Raw genomic sequence first — 14,772 nt, forward strand, 5'->3', positions numbered from 1 at the left:
AACATTCATCAACGCACACATCGGAAATGATAAACAGAAGCTAAGTATGCTTGCTTGAAGTGCGAGAACCAATGAGGTTCATTCTCGTGTTACGCAGCACGTTTGAGCTTATATAAGAACCAATGAGGTTCATTCTTGTGTTATGCAGCACGTTTGAGCTTCAGCAAGAACCAATGAGGTTCATTCTCGTGTTACGCAGCACGTTTGAGCTTATATAAGAACCAATGAGGTTTGTTCTCATGCGTCGAGCAAATATGGTTGAGCTTCTGTTTATGTTTACTGATCAATGTTTATATGTGAATAAAGGCTTAAATTCAGTCTGTTCATCATATAAAGTGATCAAGTTTCTTCATAAAATTTGGACGATTCATATGGATTAGTTTTACAATCTCTTTTTGAACTTCTGGAAGCAACAAGCTGCGTGGACTGTCAATGGAGGGACAAAAATCTCTCAGATTTCATTTAAAATATCTTCATTTGTGTTTCGAAGATGAATGAAAATCTTAAGGTTTGGAATGACATGTGATGACTTTACTTAACTAAACATGTTACTTGTTTACTAATTTCCTTATTCCAATATCTATTCTGTTGTTATTGGTAATAAAATGCCAATTTTTTGCTATTGCATTCTATGGGGATCTGTGGTTCAGACGTCAATTATTTAGTATGTATACGATAGTTGCTGGTACCTCTTCCAGTTGAATTAGTAACTAGTTAGGTAAGTTTTCCAGTTGAATAAACTATAGTAGCCTACCTTTATTAGACAATATAATGCATACCAGTTTTTAGTAAAAACATCTTTGTAGTAAATTTTTATAATCTGAAATAAAGTCTCCTCAAGTCTACTCATTACATGTGACAAGTAAAAAAGCCATTGAAACTACTGTAATATTAGAACTAGTATCTATCTAATAGTTACCAGTAACAAGAAATATGTAGCCTACTGCTAACTAATGAACATAACCTTGTAAAACTGACAGTGAGACAAGCCACTGTTAATTGCTAATTAGATTTTTTTAAATACTAAAATATTTAATACTAAAAAAGTTTAATTGTTAGAAGAATAAATGTTAATGCTGCTTGCCAGACGGAGAAGTGGGTGGGTGCGCGCGCGTAGAGCGTGCACGCGCCAAGCCAAGCCAGTGCGTACATGTGTCGCAGATTTTAAAACTCAGAAAGAGCTGGAACAGCGGCGGACCTGAGGGTGCACCGAGAGTACCAGTGGGTTTACATCCTAAAAAAAAAAACACTCTCCGAGTCTACGCAGTATAGTTAAGCGTCATTTTAACCCCTGAAGAAGAAAAACAGGAGAGATCAGAAACTATATTTGCTGCACTGGATGATCTCATTAACATGGAGCTGTCATCAATAGGAGAGCAAGTGTTTGCTGTGGAGGCAATAACGAAGAAGAGGGTAAGAAAGGTAAGGACGTTCCTGTGCGTTTAAACATGCATTTCGTTCAGTTGCTTTAATGCAATATATTCTGCACGCACTATTTACTTTCTGTTTTGAAATGATTAATACCCCCCAAAGTCCGCACAGTTTCTTCTGTTGCCAGTTCTGGAATGACTCATGAGTGAACAACACATCTAAGCTTGCATAACATTTCGGAACTTTTTCGTTGCATGACTTTTCGTGTGCAAAACATTGCGGTTAAAAGTTTGTGGATGTTTATAACGTCTCGCTCTTGAATTGCGAGCGCTATAGATGGAGGGGGGTGTGTGAGAACAGCGCGCGTGTCATCATCATCGCCATCAATGCGCGTTTCGCTCAGAAAATCGCCGCGTTTCGGAGCTACGCAGTTTATTTATACGGGTGCAGGGTCAAGGATGATACGTCTAACATCAGTGCAGTTGTCAAAATAATCGGACCAGTTAAGAACAACTGCAGAATAAACAAGATTAAATATATTTAAATAGCGATAAATAAAATAGGTCATGTTTATTAATAGAGCACGCACGAGCAAGTATCTATTTGGTATGTGTTTTTTTATTACTATTTTGTGTAGTATACGTGGAGATGTTGTAATGTACAGTAATAGCTAGTGATGGTGATGACTAACGCTCTATGTGCACGCGGGTTTCGTTTCATATGCTCGAGCATGACGGGGGAAAGACCTTCACCGCTCCACACGTTGCACAAAACGAGTTGTTTACGCGTTTCCATGGCCCCACCTATTTCCATCCCATGAATGTTCCTGAAACTCTTTTTTTTTTTTTTAATGGAACTCACGAGCTCACCCCTCGGTGACATCACGCAGCGTAACAGTAGCGAGCGCGCGGCGCCGTTTTCATCCTGCATAATCTTACATGTCAAAATACTACTGAGTGTTGACATCTTAAAGAGACAGGCATGCTTTTTCAAAAATCTGTGGGATGTTTCTATCATGGATTGTGAACAGAATGGTGACGTATATCTTCCTCTGAACTTTAAAACTGAATGTGACTCCTTTTCGTTCTCTCTCATTTTAGGGAAATGTGGAATATCTGCTAAAGTGGCAAGGATGGTCGCCTAAGTAAGTTCTCATATTGGTAATTTTATCCAAGACAATATGACTTAAAACTGTCACAATATGTGCGTGAATCCCACAACATGTCAAGGACACATTTCTATGGAAGCTTGTTTCTGCCACGGAATTAAAAAAAAAAAAAAAAAAGTAAAAGATAATTGCGATTTATCTCATCTCGCAATTCCATTTTTCTCAGAATTGCGAGTTTATATCTTGCAATTTTGACTTTATAATTCACAATCATGAGTTTATATCTCGAAATTCCGACTTCTTTTCTCAGAATTGAGATAAACGCGCAATTATGAGTTATAAAGTCCAATTTTGAGGAAAAAAGTCAGCTCACAATTCTAACATTTTCTTACAATTGTGGGTTTATATCCTGCAATTCTGACTTCTTTTCTCAGAATTGTGAGATATAACCTCGCAATTGCGAGATAAAAAGTTGCAGTTACCTTTTTATTTTTTTTATTCAGTGGCGGAAACAAGCTTTCATTACATTTCACCCCTAAAAAGATTAAATTATAAATTAGAAAATTAGGTTTTGGATAAAACACAGCATCATATTATTTTCTCTCATGTGACATATTTTAATCACTGAATCTCTCGAAACTTGTCAAGAAGAAGACCTGATTATTTAACACCAAAATCAAAGAAAGAAAATGTTGCAATGCTTATTTCTTTCTTTTGAGTTTTGGGTGAAATACGACCAAAGTATGTTCTTGACAAGTTCCATGAAATTCACCTATGCCATAAAAGATATCACACAAGAGAAGACAACGGGATGCTGTGTTTAAAGTAATTTATTGGTTTTTCAAATAAAACGTAGCCCTGAACTATTTTAACTGAACATTATCAGACAAAATGACTGTAGATTTTACATTTTAATTCTGAGCAAAAAATAATAATTTGTGTTTTAAACTGTTTCGGCCATGTTCTGCTCCAATGATTTGTCTGTGTGAATGTCAGGTACAGCACCTGGGAACCAGAGGACAACATACTGGACCCTCGTCTTGTCCTTGCCTACGAAGAAAAGTAAGTCACAATCTGGGAACCTTTAGTTACTGATGTGGAAATGAATAGGCTGGAGGCAATGAGATGTTTTTTCCTTTCCATCTCCCCATTCCTTAGCATATCTCTCTCTTTTTAACAGAGAGGAGAAGGACAGAGCTCTGGCTTATAAGAGGAAAGGTCTGAGACCACGTCGAGTTATCCTGAGGGTATGAGTTAGCTTCATTATTTTCAAGTCCAGTTGCAGTTCATATGAAATTTAAGTGATTATGATGATTTTTTTTTTTTACCATAATGCACAAAATCAGATACACATAAAAGAAATCTGATTTATTAAAGTGTCCCAGATGTGCTGGAGGATGTGAATTTTGGTGTCTGTGTCCATTATTGGTTACAGTGTCCAAATTTGGCATAGCATCCACAGAGATTTACTTCCTGACCTGGTCCAATACATTTTTTTGTAAATGCATCAACAGAGCCATCCAGATTTCAAGATAATGTATCACAGCATTTGCGCAGACACTTCAGTATTTCAGTATTTGTAACATTTGATAAATACAGCATAATCTCAACCTCCTAACAGAACATCTACCCTATGGACCTACGAAGTGCACACAAGGCTCCAGATAAACCAACCCCGAGAATCCGCCTGTCGCTCACCCGTTCCATGGGGACAGAAATAGACCAGAATGGGCGGCGCTGTAGAGAAGGCGTTGGCTACCGTCGTATAGAAAAGCGCAAGAACAGGCAGTGCAGGTCCAAGCTCATAGAAGACGTCAAACTATCCCAGCAACTAACCAGACATCCACTTTCATCAAAAGACTCTTCAGAGAAAGAGTGGAATGGAGACGAGGAAGATGAGCAGGAGAAAAAGGTCAAGAAGATGAGAAAAAATGAAGAAAACACAACAGAAGTGCACCAGGACATTCCAAGTGGTAGGTGTTGTGTGGCATCGATACAGCAACTGTTGCTAAGATACTCTGCATGGAACATATTCAGGGGTCATGAGGGCCATTCTGAAAAATATTGCCAGATCTTTCTGAATCACAGTGACAACTAACAAACACATGTTTGATGTGATTTAGAGAAATGCTCAACGGTGAAGTAGTTCACCAAAAAATGACAAGATATACGATAGGCCGTAAAACTCAAAAGACGCAAAAGTATCGTAAGCTTAAGTAGATTGTACAGACCATTGGAGCAAATAGTTTCTACGAGCTATACGATGCTTTTGGGAAACACAACCCAGGTTTTTTTTATAAAATAACAAATTTCACAAAGTAGTCCATCCGACTCGGACACTATATTCCAATTCTTCTCAAGTTGAACTGTATATGTGTGTGAGGAAACTCATCAAAAATCTTACACACTGCAATAGATTTCGAATCCCTTTCGCAATCGGGTACAGTTAAACTTGCTGTTGAAGATGCATCACGGCAGGTTTTTAACTCCATGAAGATCACTGACATCAAACCTGGAATGACATATCTTTAGGCAACACGAAAGAAAGTCGCATGTCTTCGGAACGACTTGAGGGTGACTAAATAATGACTAAGCATTCAGTTACACTAATCGTTCCTTGAAAGTTTATTCTGAGTTTCTGTCGTTTTCTGCCAGGTAAAGAGATGTCTGAGGGGTACAGCTCTTCGACAGAACAGGAATCTGAGATTACCATCAAAGAAACTGAGAACTGCTCTTCCATTTTTGACCATGCTGAGAAGCCAAGCGAGGATACCTGTCCAGTTTTAGAAGAAACAGAAAACAGTACAATCACCGACACACAAAAGAACGAGCCAGTCACAAACACTGCAGGGGGTGAGGACTCTGTACGGGTATCACATGACACAACAAACACTGACCAATTACTACACAACAGTACCAAGTCAGGAGCCGAGAAAGGTGTGTTTGACAAAATACAGAACAGACCTTCGGTTATCGAGGTACATTTGAGCGCTAGATATGGACAGGAAGAGGTAAGAGAAACAGGTGAGGTAGACAGTTCAGAGGCCAAAGAAATGGAAATGATGGATACTGATGTCACAGCAGAATGCACAACAACATTACATGTCCCAGTTGACCAGTCGCAGACTTCTTCCACCACAGTGCATCCTGAGAAAGTCATTGTGACTCAGGTGACAATAAATTCCTTGACCGTGACATTTAAAGAGGCCATGACTGCAGAAGGCTTTTTCAGCAGCTGTGAGCTTGAGGTCTAAACTGACAAAGGAACACGAGAACAACATTACAATAGATTAATGTACATTTAGTCAGGACCAAGTGAATAACACAGTTCGCAGTAGTGAAGCAGATATTGTCTAAGCAAGGTAAAGACACCTACAAGGCATTGTTTTCTTAAGTTAGTCCTTGTGTCATTGTGGTAAAATAATCGTTGAAGGACGACATTTCTGATTATACTCAGTGATGCTGTATGCGAAGATTTTAAGCATGTAAAGCGAATCTTAATATCTGTACCACTACTTTTCCATCAGCAGCAGTCATTGCACTACAGTGAAAAGAAACCGTTTTTAAGTTCCGAATCGAAGACAAAACTACTGTTACATTGCCTCTTTTGTCCTGTAACCAACCAGGTGGGAAAAGGAAAGGCCACCCTCCTTTGTTTCCATATCTGCGCCTGAGCTCTCTTCACTCTGTTCGGAGGCCTTTGTGCATTTTTAAAGAGACAGTATTGGTTTACATTCACAACTGCTACAGTGGACGCTTTTGTAGGGGTAGATCCTGTTCATTTGAACACGTGTTTTAGGTGTGCTTTTAGCATGGCAGAAATCAAAGCTGAGCCTAAATTACATGTTTTGGTCGTGATAGTTGAACATGGCTTGTCAGCTCTGTTGTTGCTCTCACGTGTGACGACTACACTGTTTTTTGCTTGTATTTACAGCAAATAAATGGAAAAATAAAGTTGTGGGTGATTTTAATTAATTTGTGAGTAACACTTTGTGTGTGTTTAAGCCCATTTCTGCCTCGGAGTGAAAAATAGTTACATTGTGAGATATATACTCAGGCTGAGATACAAGGTCGCAATTGCGGGATATGCAGTCAAGTCCAGAAACAAAGTTGCAATTACAGCAAAATAAGTTGCTATTGCAAAAGTCTCGCTGTGAGATCACAAGGTGGAAGTCACATTGTGATTTATAAAGTCGCAATTGCGAGATATTATGAGAAATAAATTTGCAATTATGAGAATGTCACAATTGTAAGACATAAAGCTGCTTTTTTATGGCAACTTTCATCAAGTCCATTTAATATTAACCACCCAGAAAGCCACAGTTTTGCCAGAAAATCTCAACAGTTCTTTTTATCACCTTATAATCATTTGCAGGAAGCAACAGGTTCTTTAGCATCGGCCTGAACGTCAACTAGCAATGACAGCTGGCTGATGAGTCAACTGTGACCAGCCTAACGGCGCTTAACAAAACAAAACCAAATCCAAGAGCACTGCCATTCTGCCAAAAGAAAGAGTATCTGTTTGAGCCATATAAAGAGAACGATTTAAGCAGAAAGGTAAGTGGCTAAAAACTGTAATCTTCAAATAATCCCCAATAATAAGTGACCAATAAATTAAATTTATCTTCATTTTATTAAAAAAAAGTAAGAAGTCCACAGTTTGTGTTTCCTTTGTACAGTACAAAATATTCAAATTAAACTCCCAAAGTTCAGAGCAAAGAAAATTCTGGAAGTGGAGAAAAAGTAGGAGTGGTACTGAAGATGAAAATTGTGAGATCAGTGGCCCGTCGCTTCTTCACCGCCGTTTCACTGCACCATACAGTTCATATGTGAAACGCTGCTCAATATGACATCGGCGCGAGCAGATGAATTCCAGCACCACATCCAATACACACATACACATTCACACATACACACATAAACTTTCATCCAACCTGTACAGACACCTCCACTATCCAGTAAGTCTTTTTAAGGAGTGCGCACACATTCTGAGGGCAGGTGTGTGCGTCCAAGAACTTGTCCTGTTGCAGAAGCAGTGATGTCCAATGGAATTTCCAATATGGCATGAAATAAGATCCATTGGGCAGCAGAGCGCACACCAAACCCGATCCCCCAACACTGTAATTTATATTATACTCAACCTAAATCTCCAGCTAGAGTAAAGGAATAGCTCCCCATTTTAATAGGTATTAACAAAAATATATTCTATGTGAACTGTAGCAGTCTCTGGGAACACACATGAACAAAATCCATCAAGACAAAAAAAAAAAAAATGAAAAAGCTAGAATAAATAAAATGCAAAACTCAATTTACAAGGAAGATATGCATGATGTTCAGATAATTATAATAACAATTTAGGCATCACAACGTTTGAAATGTTCCATATGACTGTAAAACACATAACAGAGACTGGTACATGGTCAAATATATAAAAAAAAGTCCTTAATCATTTGCACTTTAATTTTATACCACTTTTAAAATCTTAAAAAATATCTCTTGAAAAAGGAAAAGTACTCCCCTGGACCTGACGTTGAAAATATTTGTGGTTTGTTCTCTGAGGCTGAGAAACAATCCTCAATTTGTACACAAATGGCAAAAGAAAAGAAAAAAAAAAAAACACCCCATACTTATTTGTCAAATAGTTGCTATTTCTCATAGGAGGGTCCATCTTCATTTATGCTGGAAAAACACTAAATTCATCTTTGCAGTATATAAAAAAGCTAACACTGTCTCTGGTGAGGTTTTGTAAATTTCGTAATAACTATCTGAAGTCTAAAGGGTTAGATTCATGTTAATGCCAAGGTCCTGGCTACTAGGTGGAAGCATATCATTAGCTCCAGGTCCATGGAGTCCTGCCATGCCACTGAGCTGAGAAAGCATGGCATTCTGATCTGCACCAAATCCGCCTGGGTCTTTAGAGTTGTGCTGTGGCTGTTGGGGAGGTGGAGGAGGTGGCGCCATGCCTGAGTGATGCTGCTGAAGGTGGCTAGGATGCGGTGAACCCGTTTGGGTCTGAGGCGAGATGTGGTGGGGCGAGGGCTGTGGTTGCAGGCGTGGGGACGGACTTGAGTGAGGTGGCTGGGACTGGGGTCGTGGGGAAGGCTGAGGGGAACAAACCTGGTTGCTGAGGGAGGATGGGAGCTGTTGGCCCTGCAAGTGGGGCGACTGAGACATCTGTTGCTGCTGCGGGCTCATGGGGTTGTTTTGCTGTGCCGGTGAGGTGCCACTGAGATGATGTTGCTGCTGAAGCATACGCTGATGCAAGGCCTGTTGCAATAATGCCTGTGATGTCTGAAGACCGGGACCTCCTTGTGTGGGCTGTGGACCTCCTCCGGGCCCCATGTCGGCACCTTGTGATGCCACATTCTGCTGCTGTTGCATCTGTAGCTGGTGTTGCTGTGCAAGTCTCTGTTGCAAGGCAGCTGCAGCTGCAGCTTGCTGTTGTGCATGGTTGCCTGGAAAACTCTGCTGCTGGCCGGGTTGCACCCCTTGTAGTGGTTGGCCTCCTGGTGGGATTTGCATGTTACCCTGCTGGCCTATGTACGCTTGCTGCTGTTGAAATGCGGCATGATTGCTCATTTGTTGCTGCTGCTGCTGCTGTTGTTGTTGTTGCTGTTGTTGTTGTTGTTGCTGCTGCTGCTGAAACTGTAGTTGCTGTTGCCTTCTCATGACCAGCTCTCTAAACTGTGGATTTATGTTGGCCATGTTTGGAGCCCCCTGACCCTGAATACCTTGCTGCTGCTGTTGCTGCTGCTGCTGTTGTTGTTGTTGTTGCTGCTGCTGCAAAGCAGTGACTTGCTGCTGCTGCTGCTGTTGCAATAGCGGCCGCTGTTGCATTTGCTGCTGCTGTTGGAGCTGAGAAAGTTGAGTCTGCATGTTAACACCCTGTCCAAGGTGCATGCCAGGTTGGGGCACCCCAGTAGTGACACCCACTGGTTGACCTCCCATAGGTCCTGGTCCTCCCTGAGGTCCAGCAGGGCCACCTGTGCCTCCTTTATACTTCTGAACCCGTTGCTTGATAAATGCTGCCATTAGTTGTGGATTAGACCGAAGAATGTTGAGGACTTGCTGCTGTTGTAGGGGAGAGCTTGGAGAATGCAAGGTCCGCAAAAGTTCCTGCAGGGCTCCCTGGGGCAGATTGCCAGCTGCTGCCCCGCTTGCTACACCACTTTGCAGACCAGCCTGCACCATACTCATCAAGGCATTTCGATTTGGCATTTGGGATGCTTGCTGTTGCATTTGTTGTTGTTGCTGCTGCGGTTGGGGCTGCATTGCAACCATTCCCGGCTGAGCCATCATGGCAGGTCTCTGCTGGGCTGGCATACCCTGCCCTGCCCACTGTTGCTGCTGAGGCTGAAGTGGTGGGTTCATTCTCGGCTGCTGTAGATGCATTTGTGGTGCCATCTGCCCTTGCACACCTGCCTGTTGAGGCTGCGGCTGATGCTGCTGCTGCATGGGCCCAGCTCCTACCATCATTCCCTGAGGTCCTTGCTGCTGCTCCATCTGCACCCTGTTCGCTGATGTTTGTGCCTGCGGGGCTAACCCTTGTGGCCCTACCATGCCAATACCAGGGTGGGCTACTCCCATTTGTCCCTGTGGCTGTTGGTGCTGAGGCATCATGCCAGCTTGCGCAGCCTGCCTTTGTAGCAACTGAACCTGTGCCATCTTTCGCTGTGCATCTGCCACTTGCTGAATCTTCATGGCTATCTCCACAGCTGCAGGCGGAGGACCTGAAGGTTGCTGTTGCTGGGACATGGATGCTGTGCCTGGGTTGCTAGGGAGTTGTGGAGGAGTCGCATGACCAAGGCCTGGTTTACCCTGGGACTGTGGATTTGGGGAGGGACCTGTGGAATGGGGACCATATTGATTGTGTGGATGTGGGACTTGCCCCAAAGGTTGCTGAGGAACCATTTGGTGCTGTGGTGAGGTCATCATCCCGCCTGCACCTGGCATCTGCTGAAACTGGTGGTGGACGGGATGCTGAGGAGGCTGCTGGGGAGCTCCAGCTGGGACTCCACCCACACCAGGCTGGGGCAGAGATGTAAGGTTCGGTGTCAGCTGTGTGGGTGTCTGAGGTGTTGCAGGCTGCGTACCGACCGACGTTGGTGTGCTAGGACCTGTGGCCCCGTTGTTACCAGGTGATGGAAGACCTCCAGGAGGCCCACCACCACACGGTGGTGGCTGTCCTGCACGCTGCATGGTGGCCATACGTCTACGCAGCATTTGAGCTTGCTGAAGCCTGTGTTGCAGCTGCTGCTGACGAAGCTTGTGCTTGATGTTGAGACAGAAGGGCACGGGACACTTGTTTTCCTGGCAGTGCTTGGCATGATAGCAACATAGTGCAATGAGTTGTTTACAGATGGGACATCCACCATTGGTCTTGCGCTTGCAGCCCTTAGTATGTTGCACCACTCTCTTCATCTTCTGGCAAGATGGCAGAGAGCAATTAGCATTGCGACACTGGCACGCATGCACCAGAGACTGGATGCAGCGCTGGATACTGAGACGACGCGAGTCACCAGGGTTCTGAGTGGAAGCTGCAGCTTGGTTGTTGCTCTCATCATCAAGACCCAGTCCAAGTTTCTCCATCTTATGTTCATGGCCCTTGGTGTTGTAGCAAGTGATGCAAAGATCATAATCCTACAAGAGGAGGGGAAAAAGATTTTTAAAAAATGTGGTGTTTTATCCAACATCAAACCCCACAATACAGTATTTTTTAAAACATCTCTACTGACAATCAAAGTATCATACATCCCAATGGACATTTCTTACCTCACAAACAGTGCAGTGAAAGCGTGTCTCAACGTGATGCTTGCATTCATTGCACGTGTAGACAAAGCGGTCCTGGCTCTGATTGTGCAGTTCTACTAGCATACACATGGAGCTCCATTTGGCCCGCCTCAGCGAGCTGAATTCAAGGTGCTTGTCTCGTGCAAGTGTTAGGAAAGCATCTCGTCCATCCATTAGATCACAGGCCATCAGGGGATCAGGGTCCAAAATGGGTGGAAGGGAATTGGCAGAAGGGCCAGCGATGAGACGAATAACAAAGAAAACCTTGAAATTAAGCAATATGTTGACATTTGTGAGTTCGGCCCAAACATGTAATGACAAAATGCTTTTTGGGAGCTACATACCTCTTTGTGTTTCTCCATCGTGGCATAGAGTTTCTGGGATAGATCATTGGAGACATTTGGCATGCCTGGTTTCTTTTTATTGGCCCGGCTCAAGCTGCTTTTGTTTTTGCTAGTCTTCTTGCTGTTCTTTTTTTTGGCATTCTTGCTGTCACCATTGGTCGCCTAGATGGTCAAAACACATTAACCTTAATCATTAAGTTATAATAAAGTTTTAAGAATAAATGTTAAGTATTAAAGCAGCTGCACCTTAACGAACTCTACAATCTAGTTAAATACAAGTGAGGACAGTAGCTGGCTAAATACCCAAAGGCTAAATACCCAAAGGATGTGCTCAGTTTCTCAAGATGTACTTTTAAGGGTGTTTTCACACCTATAGATTGTTTGCTTTGTTCCAAAACAGGGACATAATTTGTTACAATGTTGCATTTACTTCTTGGTTCAGTTCACTTTCACAAGGCAATGTTTCAAAGCATACCAAAACGTGTTTATGCAAGTCACATGTGAGTAAAAAACTGTCCTCTTATTGATCAGAGTTCACCTGTTTACGTTCTGCTGCGTTGTCATCCATCAAGATGGATTGACAAGTTCACTCCGCTGGCTTATTGTGGCTTTAAACGAATGTACCCTTAAATCACGCTCTGATTTAAAATTTGAGATATATATTATATATATATATATATATATATATATATATATATATATATATAAAAAATTTAGTTAGAGTGAGAATCAAGGCAGCAATCGTGCAATGCATGGAGAAGAGCAATTACACAACATTTTAAGATGAAGAGGTGCTCTTTGGTTTTCAACCACAAAAACTCACAGAATCTGACACTGCAGCTTTTTATATAACACATTTTCCATTATGAATTATGACACTGCTTGGTTCGCTGGATCAGATTGCTTTCTGACCTAAACCAAAACGCTTCAGAGTTCATTTTCAATTGGGCCGAGACCATTTCGTTCAGGCAATCTTGGAGCAATTGTTTTGTAGATTCGAGCACGATTGCAGTGTTCATATATACCTAAATGAACCAACTAAGGGTTGAAACACATCAGGTTCTGAAACAAACGCTCCAAATATGCCAGTTGTGAAAAACGCCCTAAAAGTTACTTAGTTTGCTGATTAAATTTTGAAATGTTATGCCCAACAAATGTTTTCCTCTGGCACTTGAGTACGTTACAAATTTGGTCCATCACTTACATCAATGCTTTCACTAGAGGTGTTGTTCTCCTCTCTCTTCCGTTCTTCCTCCTCCTGTTCCAGCTCTTTAATACTCTCCTCCAACACATTAGGCCAAAAATCACCCTCAAAATATGGGAGCTCCTTTGCGCTGGTCAGACGATCTTCTGTTGCCTGCTTAAAAATGTCCTGGATGAAAAGAAGCATGCAATAGTTAGTAAAGTACTAGAAGTACCAAGGAAAAAAGACTATTGTGCAGTATGCTGACTCAAGTCTAAACTTCTATTATTGTCAATCATAAGTGCAGCTGTCGCAGTACCTTGTAGTCATGTACAATTCTCTCAGCTACTGCTTTGTCAAGCATTTTCTTGTACCACTCTTGTAAGCGTTTAGGTTTGGGAATCTTCTGATCCGACGGGTGGCAATGGAAGATGTAGTCGTCACCCTCACTTGGTGGGCAAGCCCAGATGTGTCCAGTGACAAACCCCATTTTTTTAACGTACTCCAAGTATCCAATGAGGATCTCATGATAGACTCCTGTTCTCAGGTGACGGGGTTGGAAAAAGTGCACACTGTCTAGGTAGGAGATGTACACACGTCTGCATGGAAAGAGAAAGAGGGAGAGAGACAGAGGATATCGCTAGTTACTTGAGTTTCTCAGACCCCTTTGTAATGCCATCCACGTGCACGTGTGTGACTGCGTCTTTGTTATTTTTAACCTTTGATTGGGCAGAGGGCAGTCGGAACCGTATTCTTGCACATGCATTCCAAAAAAGCAGACATCTGTTCCGTCAATATCCTCAAATGCAAACAGAGCTTTTGTCCTGTACGGGAATGACTCTGACATCTCGCCGCTATCAACAAACCTGTGATAGAAAGACAGTACATTTTTCAGATTGTTTCACGGTGAACATTAAAAAGACCACTTCTCAAAAAGCCTACTATAAAAGGAATGAGGTCTTTAAAATTGTAATTAAGCAAGTATGAATATTTATCATTTTTTACAGTTATAGAATCAAAGATCTATGCATTAATCCACTTTCTATCAATATATTACACAAACTTGGGTATTGCAAGTGTGTGTTTTTTTTATCTGCCTAAAGGCTTTCTGCACTGGAAGTGTTTTGCAGTGTCAAAGCATCCTGAAGTCATTCATTTTCAATGAAGGCAATGCAATGTAGTTGTGTCCAAGTTAAAGTGAGTAAAAAGAGTTGTGTGACAGTGAGCTGCCTTCTCTGAGACACTGTAGTTGAGTCCAAGCAAGACAAAGATGTTAATGTTTAGTATGGAAAAATCATTGGTATTACAAGAGTTTGATTCATGCATTGATAATCGTTCATGTTCTTCATGATGCAGTGCTGCAATTTTTTTGTTTGTTTTACAAACAATTTCCCCTCCAACTTATTTCTTGCTAAAACAAAGCTTTTTTTTCCTTCTCCACAGGCAATTCATATGACTAGATTTTCAAAAGCTATGGCAGTCCAATAATATTTCAAAGATGCACAATTGTTATTGTTAACTACAAAAAAAATTAAAATGTTTTGTTAATTAAAATAAAACTGAAATAAAATATAAATATTAAAAAAATAAACTTAAAAAGAAATGTTGCCTGAAATAATAATAATAAAAAAAAAAAAAATTAAAACTAAACAGAAATATTATTTTAAAAAAAAGACGAATAAAATGAACAACAAAAACAAAAGCATAGAACAAAATGACTAAAACTGGAAATTTAAAAATCCAATTCAAAATATAAATAAATACTTTAATAGTATATACAGTAAATTATACTAAAATAACACTGGTTAGGGCATTCAGTAGTATAAATACCTACTACAACCAACAATGCAGCAACTTGATGACCTTCAATGACAAAATCATTGTGTGAACAAGTGTATTACTGCATGTAAGCTTATGGAACATTGTTGTGTTTCATAATAAATCACAATAATACTTCAAATCACAAGAAATAAAGC

General features: G+C 41.2%; 2 protein-coding genes across 15 annotated transcripts in view; one reads left to right on the plus strand and one right to left on the minus strand.

The window, feature by feature from the left end:
* Nucleotides 1-1,108: 1,108 nt before the first annotated feature.
* Nucleotides 1,109-8,069, plus strand: cbx7a (chromobox homolog 7a). The gene is made up of 6 exons (XM_048199219.1): nt 1,109-1,422; nt 2,472-2,515; nt 3,476-3,541; nt 3,660-3,726; nt 4,101-4,452; nt 5,135-8,069. The coding sequence occupies exons 1-6, from the start codon at nt 1,354-1,356 to the stop codon at nt 5,731-5,733; spliced, it is 1,197 nt and encodes a 398-aa protein (XP_048055176.1). The 5' UTR covers nt 1,109-1,353; the 3' UTR covers nt 5,734-8,069.
* ep300b (E1A binding protein p300 b) overlaps nt 7,094-14,772 on the minus strand; it is a 47,942-nt gene continuing 40,263 nt past the window's right edge. For all 14 annotated transcript variants that reach the window (XM_048199115.1, XM_048199165.1, XM_048199179.1 and 11 more), the window contains exons 25-30: nt 13,516-13,662; nt 13,116-13,395; nt 12,818-12,985; nt 11,614-11,775; nt 11,252-11,533; nt 7,094-11,119 (exon numbers count right to left, since the gene is read on the minus strand). In XM_048199115.1, the coding sequence (XP_048055072.1) occupies nt 8,252-11,119; nt 11,252-11,533; nt 11,614-11,775; nt 12,818-12,985; nt 13,116-13,395; nt 13,516-13,662 (3,907 nt within the window). In that variant the 3' untranslated portion in view covers nt 7,094-8,251. The remainder of the gene's footprint in view (nt 11,120-11,251; nt 11,534-11,613; nt 11,776-12,817; nt 12,986-13,115; nt 13,396-13,515; nt 13,663-14,772) is intronic.

Source organism: Megalobrama amblycephala, linkage group LG1 (assembly GCF_018812025.1).
Source record: "Megalobrama amblycephala isolate DHTTF-2021 linkage group LG1, ASM1881202v1, whole genome shotgun sequence".
Classification (NCBI taxonomy): Eukaryota; Metazoa; Chordata; class Actinopteri; order Cypriniformes; family Xenocyprididae; genus Megalobrama; species Megalobrama amblycephala.